This window comes from Haplochromis burtoni, unplaced genomic scaffold, assembly GCF_018398535.1.
Source record: "Haplochromis burtoni strain Fernald_Lab_line unplaced genomic scaffold, NCSU_Asbu1 Contig_90, whole genome shotgun sequence".
Classification (NCBI taxonomy): Eukaryota; Metazoa; Chordata; class Actinopteri; order Cichliformes; family Cichlidae; genus Haplochromis; species Haplochromis burtoni.
Genome location: NW_024582451.1, coordinates 659,591 through 673,800, shown reverse-complemented (window position 1 = coordinate 673,800; position 14,210 = coordinate 659,591). Strand labels below are relative to the sequence as shown.

General features: G+C 42.5%; 1 protein-coding gene across 2 annotated transcripts in view; it reads right to left on the bottom strand.

The window, feature by feature from the left end:
* Positions 1-6,719, bottom strand: part of efna3a (ephrin-A3a) — a 74,229-nt gene extending 67,510 nt beyond the window's left edge. For both annotated transcript variants that reach the window (XM_005927600.2, XM_042222654.1), the window contains exon 1: positions 6,027-6,719. In XM_005927600.2, coding sequence (XP_005927662.1) covers positions 6,027-6,136 — 110 coding nt within the window. In that variant the 5' untranslated portion in view covers positions 6,137-6,719. The remainder of the gene's footprint in view (positions 1-6,026) is intronic.
* Positions 6,720-14,210: the final 7,491 nt, after the last annotated feature.

The following is a 14,210-nucleotide window of genomic DNA, read 5'->3' as shown; positions in this document are numbered from 1 at the left end:
GGGAATGAACAGAGAACAAGATATGACAGAGCACAAACCTGTGTCCTCGCTCGCTGCCTTTTTTATGAAAGGACACTGATAACTCTGAGGGCGCCAGTTGGTGCAAAATACGCCTCAATTGCCATACCTCAGAAGAGGCCTTCTGCTTCAATAAAAAAACAAATTATTTTGACCAACTGCTGTGGCTGCCATATTGTTTTCCTGGCCATGTAGCTTAACAAGGCCCATTTCCCAAATAATCAAACTCCAGCCAGTGACCATCCACCTATCAACAGCTTTGATCTTTTTCCTACATGGCAGCCATTTTCATCATAGCAGCAATGTAATTTCCCAGTGGGTAACAGGCACTGCGGTGCAGACTCCCAGTGTAATGTACTGTGGAGTTGCCATTCTGAAGTTGGAAAGCCCTCTTTGTAGAAAGCATTTGCATTCAAATCATTGAGTCTGAAATTGGTTCTACCTGTCTGGGATCAGGACTATCTCCTGTGGGTTCCCACTGCCAGTTAAGTGCAGTTTTTATAAGCTTGGAGTGCAGGAATGCTAATGGCCTTTGATGACATATGAAGAGCCTAACTATGTTTTTCCCTTGGACTCCTCCACGGAAAGAAGCACTCCAGGTCACCTGAGGTAGCTCTTAGATGAGTCCCAAGGTAGCTTCCCATCAGAGCTCATGAACGGGTTATAATGGCCCACCACACCTGCAGATTCCTTATTAAAATGAAGCTCAGCAGGCTTAGAGTGCTTTGGACCTTTAGGAGGATCAGAATAGATATAAAAAAGCAGAAACACCAAGACGGGAGACTTTATTGTAACAGAACAATAGCTGATGTTTTCAGACTTTTCCCTTGGTTCAAATCTGTTAAATTGCATGTTGGCTTTAATCAAACTGCTTGGTAGAGTGTGATTTATGCCCAACAACAGCAGTGGCCAAAAATGAACACTGTGCCATTTTATTTTTGTTTTTGCAATTACGTCCCTTAAATATATTAAATTTCACTCTTTGTGTTAAGAATTCTAAATCACATGTTTCATATCTGGAAGAAAAGAAAAAGATGAGAGTAGATATTACAAAATATGCGCATAAGGAGAACGTTGTGATAAAGGTTTTTCATTTTTATCTTGTGAAAGAATTGCACAGGTGCATACTTTCCTACAGCTTTTCATTTTATTTTCACATTTCAGAGGAATAAGTTGCATTTACTTTGAGTCTTGGATTTATTCAAAACACATAGGCTACTTTTCTTTCATCCGTGCCTGCACTCGTGTTTTTCTAACCTTTGCTTTCTCTGGAGCTGCTGCTGAAGCTATACCAAGGCCTTGTTTCACACAAACATAGTTAAGGCCTCTAAGGAGCATGAACCCCGGAGCAGTGACTGACAAGCCCATAATAATCAATTCTCAGGCATGCTGTTCCAAGGCAATACTTGATCTGAGCTTCCCGAGCTTAGCGCCGAATGCTTCACGGCGCTTTACGGACACCACAAAATCAAATTAAAAATGCATTTGGAAATTGATCACCTGATGCACCCGGATTGATTGCTGCTCCAAAAGCAACCAGGTCGTGTTTTTGTTTGGCCAGGTTCCATTCACCTTCCCATACCATATAAATGTATTGATCTGCACACCCACTCTTGGATCTATAAGAACCATTAAATATCCTTTCAGTGTTTCTCCATCCACTTATGTGACTCATACCACATTGCAACAAGCTAAAAATGGTCAGAACACAGCTTTGCAGACCAGTAACCTTTAACCACTTTCCACCACTTCACTTCCAATGAGCGCTGGGCGATGATACTAAGTTAGTCGTCCATTTAAAAGCAGTGCTCATCAAACTAATCTTCTAAATGTCTAAAACAAATCAAATGGAAAGCATTCATATCTCAACAAACAACCTGAATAGTTGGAGAGGGGAATATTCCATTTTAGATATGGAGGAACATGATTAATTCAAAAACTCAAAAGGTCAAATTGCACTTTTCAATCAGTGTTATTCACACACATTCCCTCTCATTTAACATAACTGCAACCAAGGAGAAAAAAAGCCCACTATCTACTACTGTTTGAGGCGCTTGTGTGTTACAATGAATGAAAAAGAACAAATTGAATGCCGGTGAATAAGATGCATTTGTATGCAAAATTGCCAAGACAGCCAAGAGACAGAGCTGCAGGCGGACGAACGTGCATGTAATCAGGTAGCAAATCTGCTTGTCTCCCGTAAGCTCCGTATGCGTCGCCGTGTTTCTCTGGGCCGAGGGGCAGGTGAGTGGCAGCAGCTATTGTCTCGGAGCACTGGTCCACATGAATGACCCAGCCTGTGTCCACATTAGCACGGATCAACTCCTGTGGGTATCTTCTCCCCAGAAAACAGCAGCTACAGCACATTCAGCCAAATAACCGAACTTCCATATCCGGCAAAGCCTGCGCTCTTTTTCACCCTTCCTGACTTTTGACCGACTTAATTAATCTTTCCACTGCTTTATTCTAGTGAAAGACATCTCTGCTTTCCACCTTTCCAACATCTTCACCTTCCATTCCTTTCTATTACAATCTCTCAGTTAGAGCCAGCTCTTCCTTACAGTACTATACTTCACACTTTGTAGCCTTTGCTTTTTCTCCATCTACAGTACCTTCTGAAATGTCCTTATCCATTACCTGACATTTCTTTTTCCCATCCTTCTCTCTCTCGTTTCTTCATTTCTCAGTAATGATTGCCTTTACTGCAACTTAATATCTACAAAGTGTTTCCTACAGGGCACCAGGTTCTCCTCTGTCCCATAGGGGACCGCCTCCAACTCTAGCTGGGTCTACACACCCACAAAAACCGACCTGGTGGTTAATGAGCCTGTTGAGAAAGACGGCACCTTGACTCAACATTGATCACCGGGCCGCTGTTCCTCGAACTCTCTGGGAAGCTATTTGTCAAGGTGATAATTTATTTTGTAGCACCAGATATACTGTGTGGGGAATTGGGTTGTTTTGTTTTGTGTGTGTGTGTTCCAGGGGCTTGACAGACACCATTTCAGGGCCAAATCAGTCCATAATGTGTAGCATAAAACACGCTGAGCTGTAAATCACTAAGTATCGGCCACAAACAGCGAAAGAAAGCTTTCATCTGGCTGAGCAGGCAAGGGAATGGCGATTTAGCAAAGAGACGTGTGGCACATTTTCAAACGCAATTCTCTGGTATTCCTTCACACACCCATGCAAAGACTTTTTTGCTCTGGTGTTCTGCTAAGTTAAAAGCATTAGCAGACGAACTATGTGACTTAGTGAGGGAGTGGGAGATTGAATGAAAGCTGCGCTGCTGTTTTCATCACACCCACATCACACCGGGCAATTATGGAGATGCGTCCTGTGAAACCAGCGAGGCCAGACACCTGATGGGAGGAGGTGGCAGGAGTATGGGACGCTGCTTGCGGATAGGCGAGGCTACCGCAGTGCACCGCTGCTCCGGCATGCTCTCAAGATGTTCCACATCTCCCCCCTCTAATTGGCAGATGGCCTCAGATGCGAGATGATTTAATGGCCTGCGTGTGTGTTTTTTCTTGCCTCAGTCAGCCATTAGCAGGGACATCTGTAACGAGTTGGCCAGGCACACTGCTGAGAGTGGAAGCTGAGGCCAACACTTTCTAATGGGGGGTAGTGCGGTCGTGACGGGCTTGGGCGGTAATCAAAGCACTCCGAGGTATTTCTTGGGGTTATGATAATCGGGATATCTCGTTTCAAATTGTGCAAGGCATGACAAAAAGCAATAATAAATCATCTGATGTTGTTTACCTCAGAAAAGCTGAAAAGAATCAAACAGAGCAGTATTACTGAGGAATCCACTGTGTGACAATCCACTTTTGACTTTCAGTATACCAGAGCAAGACATTTCTAGCTGAGCGTTATCATAAAAAGCCATTTTCATGGCTTTGGCACAAACAGCTTGGCTTCCAAGTGATCCCATTTCTTACAGCTGTGCCGTAACCATCTGTGCTGAATGCTGCGCTCAAGGGTGAAACATTAAGGCCTGAACCAGAGTTTTGGCCCTAAAGGCCTCTGGTTTCTTTCTCTCTCCTGCTGCCTTCATTTCTTACTGCTCCCTCCTGAGCTTGCCTCTATAACGAAAGCTGGATGAGAGACAGAGCTGCGTTACTGAACAAGCAAGGCCTTCAGCTGGTTTCTGTGCATGTAGGAGAAATGGCTCCAAGCCTTGGGCCTTTTAAGGCTTGATGGCCATCAGTATTCTTGCCATAGCCTCTGAGGATTTGTCTGCTACCTGCAAACTGGGTCAGTTTTTGCATTATTTTAGAGATTTGTATCTCACTGTGGAGAAAGAAGGTTTTGCACACGCATGCATGTAGACCCACACCTGCACTTTGTCTTTCTCTCTCTGCTTCCTTCCCTCTATGCCTCTCTCTCACACACAAACACACACACTGCATTTTGAATTCATCAATATGTGCACATATTTGTCATTTTAACACATAAATGTCAATTTAAAGCCACCGAATGTGCTAACGCTGTAATGAATAACTACACCGAGCAAACATACCCACGCTGTGAAAATCATTTTAGATGGAGCACACGCCAGACAACTAATTAAAATTGATAGATAGACTACTGTTGATTATGGCACTCAAAAACCCGTGCACTTTTTCAGCACTAAAACGCAACTAAGTCTCAGTTAATACACCCCCTCTCTATTCATGTCACACTGACGGGATTAACTGTAGTCATAAATCTGAAACAGTTGTGAATGTGACTCTGCCATTCTCACATTAATGTTAATGAGGAAGTGACACTGCTGCGGCATCACCTTTACTGTTTCCATCAGGTTTCAGAACTGTTATTATAACGACTATTTTTAAATTCACCCCACTTTTCTAATTCCAATCGTTTACTGTTATGTGTGCCCCCAGCAGAGAGCCCGGAAGGCGAGTGAGGGACCAGCAGCAGCAGCAGATGTGGGGGCGGAAATGAGATGCAGAAACAGGGGAAAAGAAAGGTGGGGGGTGGAATTGAGGGGGACAGACGGGCTGGTGATACACAGTAGAAAAATAAGAGAAGGAAGAAAAAAGCAAAGTATGTGATAGAGAGAGGCGATAGGAGAGACCCGCGTCTGAGGTGAATACAAATGGACAGAGGAGGAACACAGATAGAGGAGGCGAACGAGGAGTGGGGGGTGGTGGGGGAGGCAAAGAGGGAGGCTGTGTGAGGAGAAGAGATAAAAGAATGTGAGAAAGATAAATTTACTGTTGGCTAATGAGAAGACAAAGGCAGTAGAATCCACATCGATCTCTGCCCCACAGCAAGCTGGCTTTATAGAAGTAGAGAGAGAAAGAGAGATAGCAGAGCCTGAGAAAGCTCACCAGAGGTAAGCAACCTCACAGATGCCGGAGGAATCACAGGATGAGAATAAAGTCAGAGGTATGTTTGAGTGAGTGTGGCAAGCATACTTATTTGTAATGACCACACATATACACTGACTTCTTCAAGTTTGAGTGATGTATGTGAATAATGCATTGATGCTGAATGGGGGCAGGGAGGACGAGCAGACAGCAAGGTAAAAAAAAGAAAAAGAAAACTACTTCAATGACTCAATACTGGGAGCAAGTAGATGGTCTAAATGTGAGACAGGATTCAAATATTTATATAGCAGGCACTTTACAGGCAGGGTGAACACGAGGAGCATCGCAAAAACAGTTTCCCAGTGGAGATGTATTACTGCACTCAAATGGATTAAATGACTGGGAACAAAGGAAACATCTGAAGCTTGGAATTATTAAAGAGATAAAAAAGAAGACACTTATGAACTACTGCAACTGGTTATTATCTTATTATAAACTCCTATTTCTTAAATATAACTCTTGTGGTGTATTTCAGTGGTGGTTCAAGGGCTTTGCTGTAAATAAAAGAAGCACGTCGCTGCAGGAGAAGGTGCTCACACCGTCATGTAAACAAGTTATCAACACAGGTGTGCATCGACAAAGACCAGCATCGGATAATTTGCTAACAAGGGGAGAGAGTGCACCACTTACAGCAGGTTTGAACTGTTCCAGTACACCGCATGCCGATTGCTGGCTCTCGAAAGGTGCAAGTTTGTAAGCGCCAGCGTGATGAGGCTGAGGGAAAACGTTGCGAGAGCCATAATCCCTCCGCTGCTCAGCCAGTTCTGGTGCCCCCTCTTCCTTCTGCGTCCCCGCTCCTTCTGTCCCAGGCGACGCGTCACTCACAACATCCCAGCGGTCAAGAAGAAGAAGAAGACGAAAAGAGAAAGAAAATACGCCTTTTCAAGTTCCAGTTACCTTAACAACGGGTTGAATCGGGGTGACTTGTAAGTGGTTACGTGTTCTTCAACTCAAATCCCATTGCGACGAAACCTATTTGGGCATCTTTACTTGTGCCAAATCTATCCGGACTTCTGACGCGTGCCCGCTGGGCACTTTTTCAAGTCACACCTTTTGTTTTGTTTTCCCAGTTCTTTCACTAGAAAGGAGCAGTGCAGGTAGATAAACGGCAAGACAGTCTACCACATTCAAAACTAACAGCTGTAAGTCGGTGCTTATTGTTCTCGACGCGCTTTAGAGTCGCATCCAAGGCGCTGGACCTCTGCTGTTGAGATTTGTGTAGCTGTAGGTGACCTGCCGCTTCTTTCATCAGCAGCAGTAGCAGCAGCAGCCACACGCTGCGAACACAACGCTACAAACCCGCCCTCTGACGGCTGAGATGTGCCCACATGTCCATCTATTCTCCCGCCCCGCCCCCTCAAAACATGCACCGTCTCACAAGAAAATGAAAATATATGCGTAAAAATAAAAGGATCAGTCATATTGTAGTAAGGAATTTGATTATTTAAAGGTATGGTGAAGGTGATTTTAGGTTTAAAGGACATTGATTTTACAAACAATAAAAGAGCCCATCTAGCACCACCTATTAATTAGTAAATAGGTCAGAGTCAATCAGTCAGTGCTGCACCCAGTGGATAGTTTGCTCCAGCTTTTCTGCTTTATTGTGTGTACCTAACTATAAAAAATTACTACTGATAGGCAAAACATGAAAAATCAACTTATTTGATGCCACATTTTCCCATTTGTTAACGAGTTAAAAATAATCACCTTTACTTTACTTTGGTCTTTTTGCCTTTTCCCCCCCAACAGCCTCTCATCAGGTATTGTTTTAGTAAACCTTGACACAGACCATATGGTAGAGTGCGCTCCTTTAAGCACTTAAGTGGTACGTTATATAGAGTGGTAATGTGACAACTCTGATATCTAAAATAAAACGGTTTCCATGACTCCTTTCATAATTACAGACCTTAAAAATGCAGTACAGGTCACATCTTGAAAGTTTAAGTATTTTTTTCTGTTTCCATAAGAACAGATTAGGTTCAGGGTTTACTGAGAGATTAAACTGGAGAACACACTGTAAGAATAACATCCCCTCTGGCTGCTTCACGACTCATTATCGCATGTTTAACAGTTAATTATCATCAGGCTGTTCACATTTCAACAGCTATAGTGTTTGATATACAAATGGTTGAAAGTTTAATGCAAAGCCACCACACTGTAATAGTGGTACACAGAGCTATCTAGTGCTGGGCTCAGTCATCTTGATGTAAAGCGCCATCGTGTTCAGGACTTCTTTATCAATATTTTTCATTCTGTGTGTGTGTAGATGCACAACGAGTACACAAATTGCACAATCCTAAACAGTGCTTTGAAAAGAATTTTCTTTAAGACTCAGGAATTAAAAGTTTTAGAAAAATTTCAGGTATGTAAGCCAGTGGGCATAAAAGCGATGTCTCATGCAGAAATAATTTTGCTTCTAGTGAACTACATCTGCAAACTTCAGCTGAGGTGGAGGAGGGATACAATACTCACACGGTCACAAAATATTCGACCTTAGAGTGTATATAGAAGATGGTTGTAGCCTCTTGGTCTGAAAAATGAGGCAAATGCGGAAGTGATTTATACCTGTTCAAATCCGCATTTACACAAATATCTAACCAGCCAATCACATGGTAGCAACTCAGTGCATGTAGCCATGTAAACATGTGCATGGTCGATCGTCTGAAGTTGAAACCGAGCATCACAATGGACAAGAACAGTTACTTATGTGACTCTGAATGTGGCATTGTTGTCAGTGCCAGAAGGGATGACCTGAGTATTTTAGAAACTGCTGAGATGTTTCTAGTGGGATTTTTCCACACAACTGTCTCTAGGGTTTATAGAGAAAGGTCTGAAAAAGAGAAAATATAGTAAGCAGGAGTTCTCTGGGAGAAAATATCTTGTTGATGTCATAGGTCAGAGAAAAATGGAAAGACTGCTTTTCAGCTGATAAGAAGGCAACGGGAACTCAAATAACCACTTGTTATAACAGAGTTAGAATCAGAATAATTTATTAGTCCCAGAGGAAATGATGTAAGTCCTGGAAAAATAGGAGCTGAAACAGGCTGCATGCAGGCTCGTGTATCCGCACTACAACTAATACAGAAGAGCATCTCTGACTGCAAAACATGTCAAAGCTTGAGCCACATGTGTTACTGCAACAGAAAACCACACAGAAGATCCACGCCTGACAGCTAAGAAAAGAAAACCGAAAACAGTTCAGTTCAGGCTCCAAAGGAAAAACATTGTCTAATCTAATGAGACTTGATTTCTCTTGCAAAAGTCAAATGGTAGGATCAGAATTCGGTGAACCATCCTACCCTGTATCAACAGTTCAGGCTGCTGGTGGTGTAATGGTGTGTAATGGTGTGGGGGTATTTTCTTGCCACACTTTGGTCCTCTTATTACCAAGCGAAGATTCTTTAAATGCCACAAGCTTCCTGACTATTGTCGCTGACCATGCCCATCCCTTTATGACAACACTGTATCTATCTTCTGAAGGTTGCATCAAAAACTGTTTTCTTGAACATGACAGGGAGTTCACTGTACTCAGATGGTCACCCGATCTGAGGAATGTTCCCAGCACCTTGTTGAACCTATAGCATGAAGAATTAAGGCTGCTTTGAAGGCAAAAGGGGTTCAGCTAAGTATTAACAGGTGACACTAATGAAGGAAAACGACCCTAATTTCCTTTGATCTGTGCCCCTGAGTTAAGTCTAAGGTCTGATTTGCTAAATTAAAGTCATATCAAATATAGCATAATGTTGGGCCAGCCTTATGATTGTTAAGTTGCTACTGTGAGATTACAGCGTCCTTCAGTCTCTACGTCAGATTCAAGCCTTGCTCTTGAAGTCCAGAGATTGTGTGCTTTCAATAGGTATATAATACACACTTCTTTTACCCAATGGTACAGCTCCTGTATCAAACTGATTTATCTTTTTTGAAATGCCAGATCATGATTTGTGGAAAAAGACAGGCGGCTGAGGCTGCTGAGGTTTTCCATTTTCCAGTTTCCTTTTTTTTTAGCCATCTACTTCCATTATATTCGGTAGACAACAGACATTTCTACAACCAACATTTCAAAAACTGGACAACTCACACCAAAATAATCTAGAGGGACAAACAACACAACACACCAGTGGAAAAAAAACAAACATGTATTTTGATTTGGGGGGTAAACTATCTCTTTAAGGTTACGGCTAGAAATAAGATTCACATTAATATTAGAAAATTAATACAGTGAGTGCAAGGCCATTACAAGTACAGTAATAACACATGTGTCTGAGTAATTATATGTGTGTGTGAGTGTATCTGTGTGCTTATGTGTGTGTGTTAAACAGTGAAATATAGACCGAGGGGGGAGCGTATGAAAATTTGGAGACTTTAATTAACCTGTTTAATTTCGCCGGTGGTGGTTTAACCACTCTATCTAGCCTAATGGTTGCCCGCAGTATTAATGGCTCAGTTAATTCCAAATATTAAGCATTAGCCTCGGTTTGATTAACTCTGCCAATTTCATATCTCATAATGGTGTCCCTTTTTGGAGGGGATATCAGTGATAGTCACACCCATAAACATGGTCGTAGACTCTGTCGGTGCAACTTTTTGCTGAGCGATCCAAACATTAATCTGAATTACCGCCGATGATAAATGAATGCTCATTACACTTCTTAGCCGAGTCCCTGAAGGTCAGAATTTTTTGCGAGCGAGGAGACGCAGCCTGAGTCGGTTGTAGATCTGCTGCCTACTTTCCACTCTTTCATCTCTCATTCATACACACCGTCTGTCTAGTTTGCTCTCGTTTGCTCTCACTCACTCCCCGCTTCTCTGTTGTTTTTGTCAGTGATGACGCCTCTCTTGAGTGCCCTCCGGGCATGTTGCCGTGGCGACTGGAGTAAAGGGGTGGATGAAAGAGCAAGTACCATCACTTTATTTTCTCCCCCAACTCTCTCCCCCCCCACTCCCTCTCTCTGTCCCGCCACCTATCTGTGCAGCTCTCCTGGATCACTCGCCTCCATCCACTCCAACATTTGTCATCCTTTTGTCACCTCTCACTCAGGAGGAAAGAAGTGGTGTATCCACGAGGAGCATATTCTTCCCCCTCTACTTGAACCAATGATCTCTTGCTTCCTGCTGCGGGTCCTGACCACACAGTACCAGAGAAAGTGAGGGGAAAATGCACAGAAAGACATTTCATATGTTTCGGCTCGTCTCAACTACCAGAGGCTCCGATTTTGCAGATTTATAATGTGCTTTGTGTGTATTCTGATCATGTGACCGAGTGAAGCTTCTCGGTATCATAACTTATTGAACACGTTTGTTCTTTTGCACTGTTTATACGTGTTTATTGCCTCATGCAGCCTCTGCAGCTGCACAGCTTGTATTTTGCTGTAGGCACTGATACATACTATAGTAGCACGGCTCGTTACCTTAACTGTGACTGTGTTTGTGATTAATTCATGAATAGCAGCTATAGGCATATTGATTATTCTGATAATTTTTTCTCATCAATCAACCTCAATGCTTTCATGCATCCTCGTTCGCTCATTATTGATTTCATTCTTCAGCCTACTTTACTCCCATTGTAAGCAACATTACAGTTAAAACGATGTGCTGGTTTGTTCCTCAGCGGGACCTCTTTATTCTTCCTCCTGGCTTCTATCTGTGCTATCTCTAATTTTCTACACCCATCTGTTCTTCTTTTCCCTACGTCTCATTCTGGATTTATCTCAGCTTTAATGTTAATGGATTAAAATGAGGTTGCCTTGATTGAGTTTAATGTCCAGTGGCGGTGTCAGTAAACAACAATTTACTTGATTAATCAGTTAATCTAGTGAAATGTCAAACTTTGAATATAAACTAAGTGTGACAGGAAAAAAAAAATAACAGCAGAGGCAGGAGCCTTTTGAACCTGGTAACGTAGACAAATAAAAAGCGCTGTGTAAAAAGTAAAAGTGTGTATCCCTGTGTCACAGTGTGTCACCTTGTCAACCCTCCCTCATCCTACTGCTTTTTTGTTTTATTTGTCATGAACATATATTTTGTAGGTTTAAAATTGTTAGAAAGTTACAAAGTGTGAGAGAAGGAAATGAAAACAAACTGGTGAAAATCTGGAGGCAACATGTTGAGACTGAGAAAAGGAAGGTGGGGAAGGGAGGTATGGAGGCATTAGCCAAATGGAAGCAAGGCCAGCAGTGTTTTTGTTAATGGCATGAAGTTGAGGACAGGCCTTGCCCAAACTCCAGGTGGGCCACCATCGTTTTGTCCCCTCGAGTGTAGTGCTTAACCTGCCTCGCTTCAGTGAGTACCCAGCTGTGCAAATGGCTAATGTGATTGTGAAGATATAAGCCCAAGACAATGGCATCTGCCGAGCAATCAAGAATAATGTTCCTCAGCATCAGGCTGCGATTAAAAGACAGCGCAAGGAAATGGATGCTGGGATGGGGCCTGGAGAAGAGAGTGATGTGCTAAATGGTTGTAAAGAACAGAAGCAGGGAGATGAACTGTCAAAGCAATCTGTTTAGAGAGAAATTAAATACTGGAATAATTGAGGGAATGAATTGACATTCAAAGGTGCACTGCCTCTTAATAAATCAAAGTTTGTTCACCTCTTTAGATCCCCTGGGCGTTCCAGCATTTCTGCATGTCAGCATCTGGGGGTTCACGCCGTCCCAATTCATTCCCAGGGCGTCAATTGCTGATGTGTTGTCACAGCCACTGGCATCTCATAGAAACACCCAAGGAGTCATTGTCGTTTGTGCCTATACTCTCCAAGTCTTTGGCACTCCCTCCTGCTTGTAAATAACCATTTGGCAAACCCTTCTAGGTAAGTAAAACAGTTTTAAAACAAATCAAAATAAATATTTTCTTAAACCTGAAAATTCTTTTAATTGCCCACAAATAACCAGCGAGTGAAAACTAGGGTAACAAGTCTGAAACATAAAGCACCAAAACTGGACTTTAACTGCAGACTCCTTGTTGAAAACTGGACCTCTGCCACCCTGTTCCATTTTCAAACTTAACTGCTCTTAAAAAGAAGACTGTAACCTCTCCAGTGTCCAGTCATCCCACAGCCAGCACATTGTACATCAGTGTAACTTCAGCGGCGCCTGGAAAAACTGCAGGATTTCTTTGGGACACAAAGTCACCATGTTCAGTTCAGTGTCACTGATGGCTTTCATTAATTTACTACATGCTTATTTTTTTCTTAATTCTTAATACTCCAGCAGTTGTACCTATATTGTAGTGCTTGCAAATCCTGGCTGCTTTACAGGGTTTCCCTCTGCAATGGGTTCCCACTTTTCATATTAGTCTCCACTTTTCCTCATTAAATAGCACACATATCATGGATAGATAGATGATGACTTACTGATTCTGAAACAGAGACCTCATTTTCACTCATAAGTGACTGTAAATTGGTCTGATATTCTGCAAATGATATTTCCTTAGATAGCTTGAAAGGACCATTACTGTTTGTGGCCTGTGAAGTCCACCGAGACCAAAAGCATCCTGCGCAGTTTTTGACCATAACAGGCTCGTGTAGCTTTAGCCTGGTTTGTTGTTTTATTTGATGCAAAGAAATAATCCTTCTAATTATGTGACTCTATTTTGCTAAGCTAAATATAATAGTTATTTAGCACCAGGTGACTGTCGTTCGGCTGTAACAAATGGCTGGCGTGTGTGAATGCGGGTGTGTATGTGAGTGCGAATGGTTGTCTTAGCCCTGCGACAGACTGGCAACCTTTAGGGTTAGGGTTACAGGGTGTACCCTGCCTCTCGCCCCACACAGCAACCCCCCCCCCCCCGCCCCCCCCCCCCCCCCCCCCCCTGCGACCCTGTAAAAGGATAAGAGGCAGAGAATGGATGGATGGATACATATACTAGTCAAAAACCTATAAATGAACACGCAATGGTCCGAAATGCTGGTTTTCAAACAAGATCCTGAAATACTGTGTAATTGTTCACACATCAGTGAAGTATTCTGGTAAAAATCAAAGAAGTAAAGCTTAAAAGAGATTCTCAGATCCTACTTTTTTTTGTCATCCCTTGTTTTTTGTCAGATTGTCCGTTTCCAACATCAGAGATTTATAGAAAACTGGAGACTCAGATTCTATTTGACCCTCTGTTGAAGTCATGCTGATACCTTTATGGTATGTACTGTATGTGTGGAACACACGTAAACTCCAGTAGATGCTGCTTCATAATAAAGAAATAATGAAACTGGATGAAATGTGAACAAGGTGTCAGCATAGTGTGGCAGGCCAAGTTCTGGGTCACAGCCCACTTTGTTATAGGTGTGGTAACCCATACACCTTGCAATATTTGATGCTGGTTTCCAAATGGAAACCCTCAGGGGGAAACAAATAACAACTTTGCCAGAAACCTGTTATTATGGACGTGACTGGCGGCAGGAACATTTTGGTAAAAACTTAATGGCTCAAGTAACCAGAGTTCATCTGAAGGTGGACTGAAATAACAAAAAGTCATTTTTTAAATAAATAATTTTTAGGCCATGTAGTTTTTGTGAAACTGAGAGAAGTAAAACTCTGAAAATCACATATGGTGCATAGTACATATTAACAAAAGGACAGTTTTGTGTTTGGCTGCATCAGGTTTAGTCCGAAGTCCGAAATAAACCCAAACAACACCTTAGATAACTTTAATACACGTACATACAGTAATGGCCTCTTGTTGGAAGACCGAGTGGCAGAGAGAGGGTTAAGAAGGTGGAGGGGTGTCGAATGATAGAAAATTATGTTTTGACAGTCAGGAGGTGGTAGGGCATGGGGACGCTGAGAATAGATGCACTTTCAGTGGCATGAAATATTGAGGAGA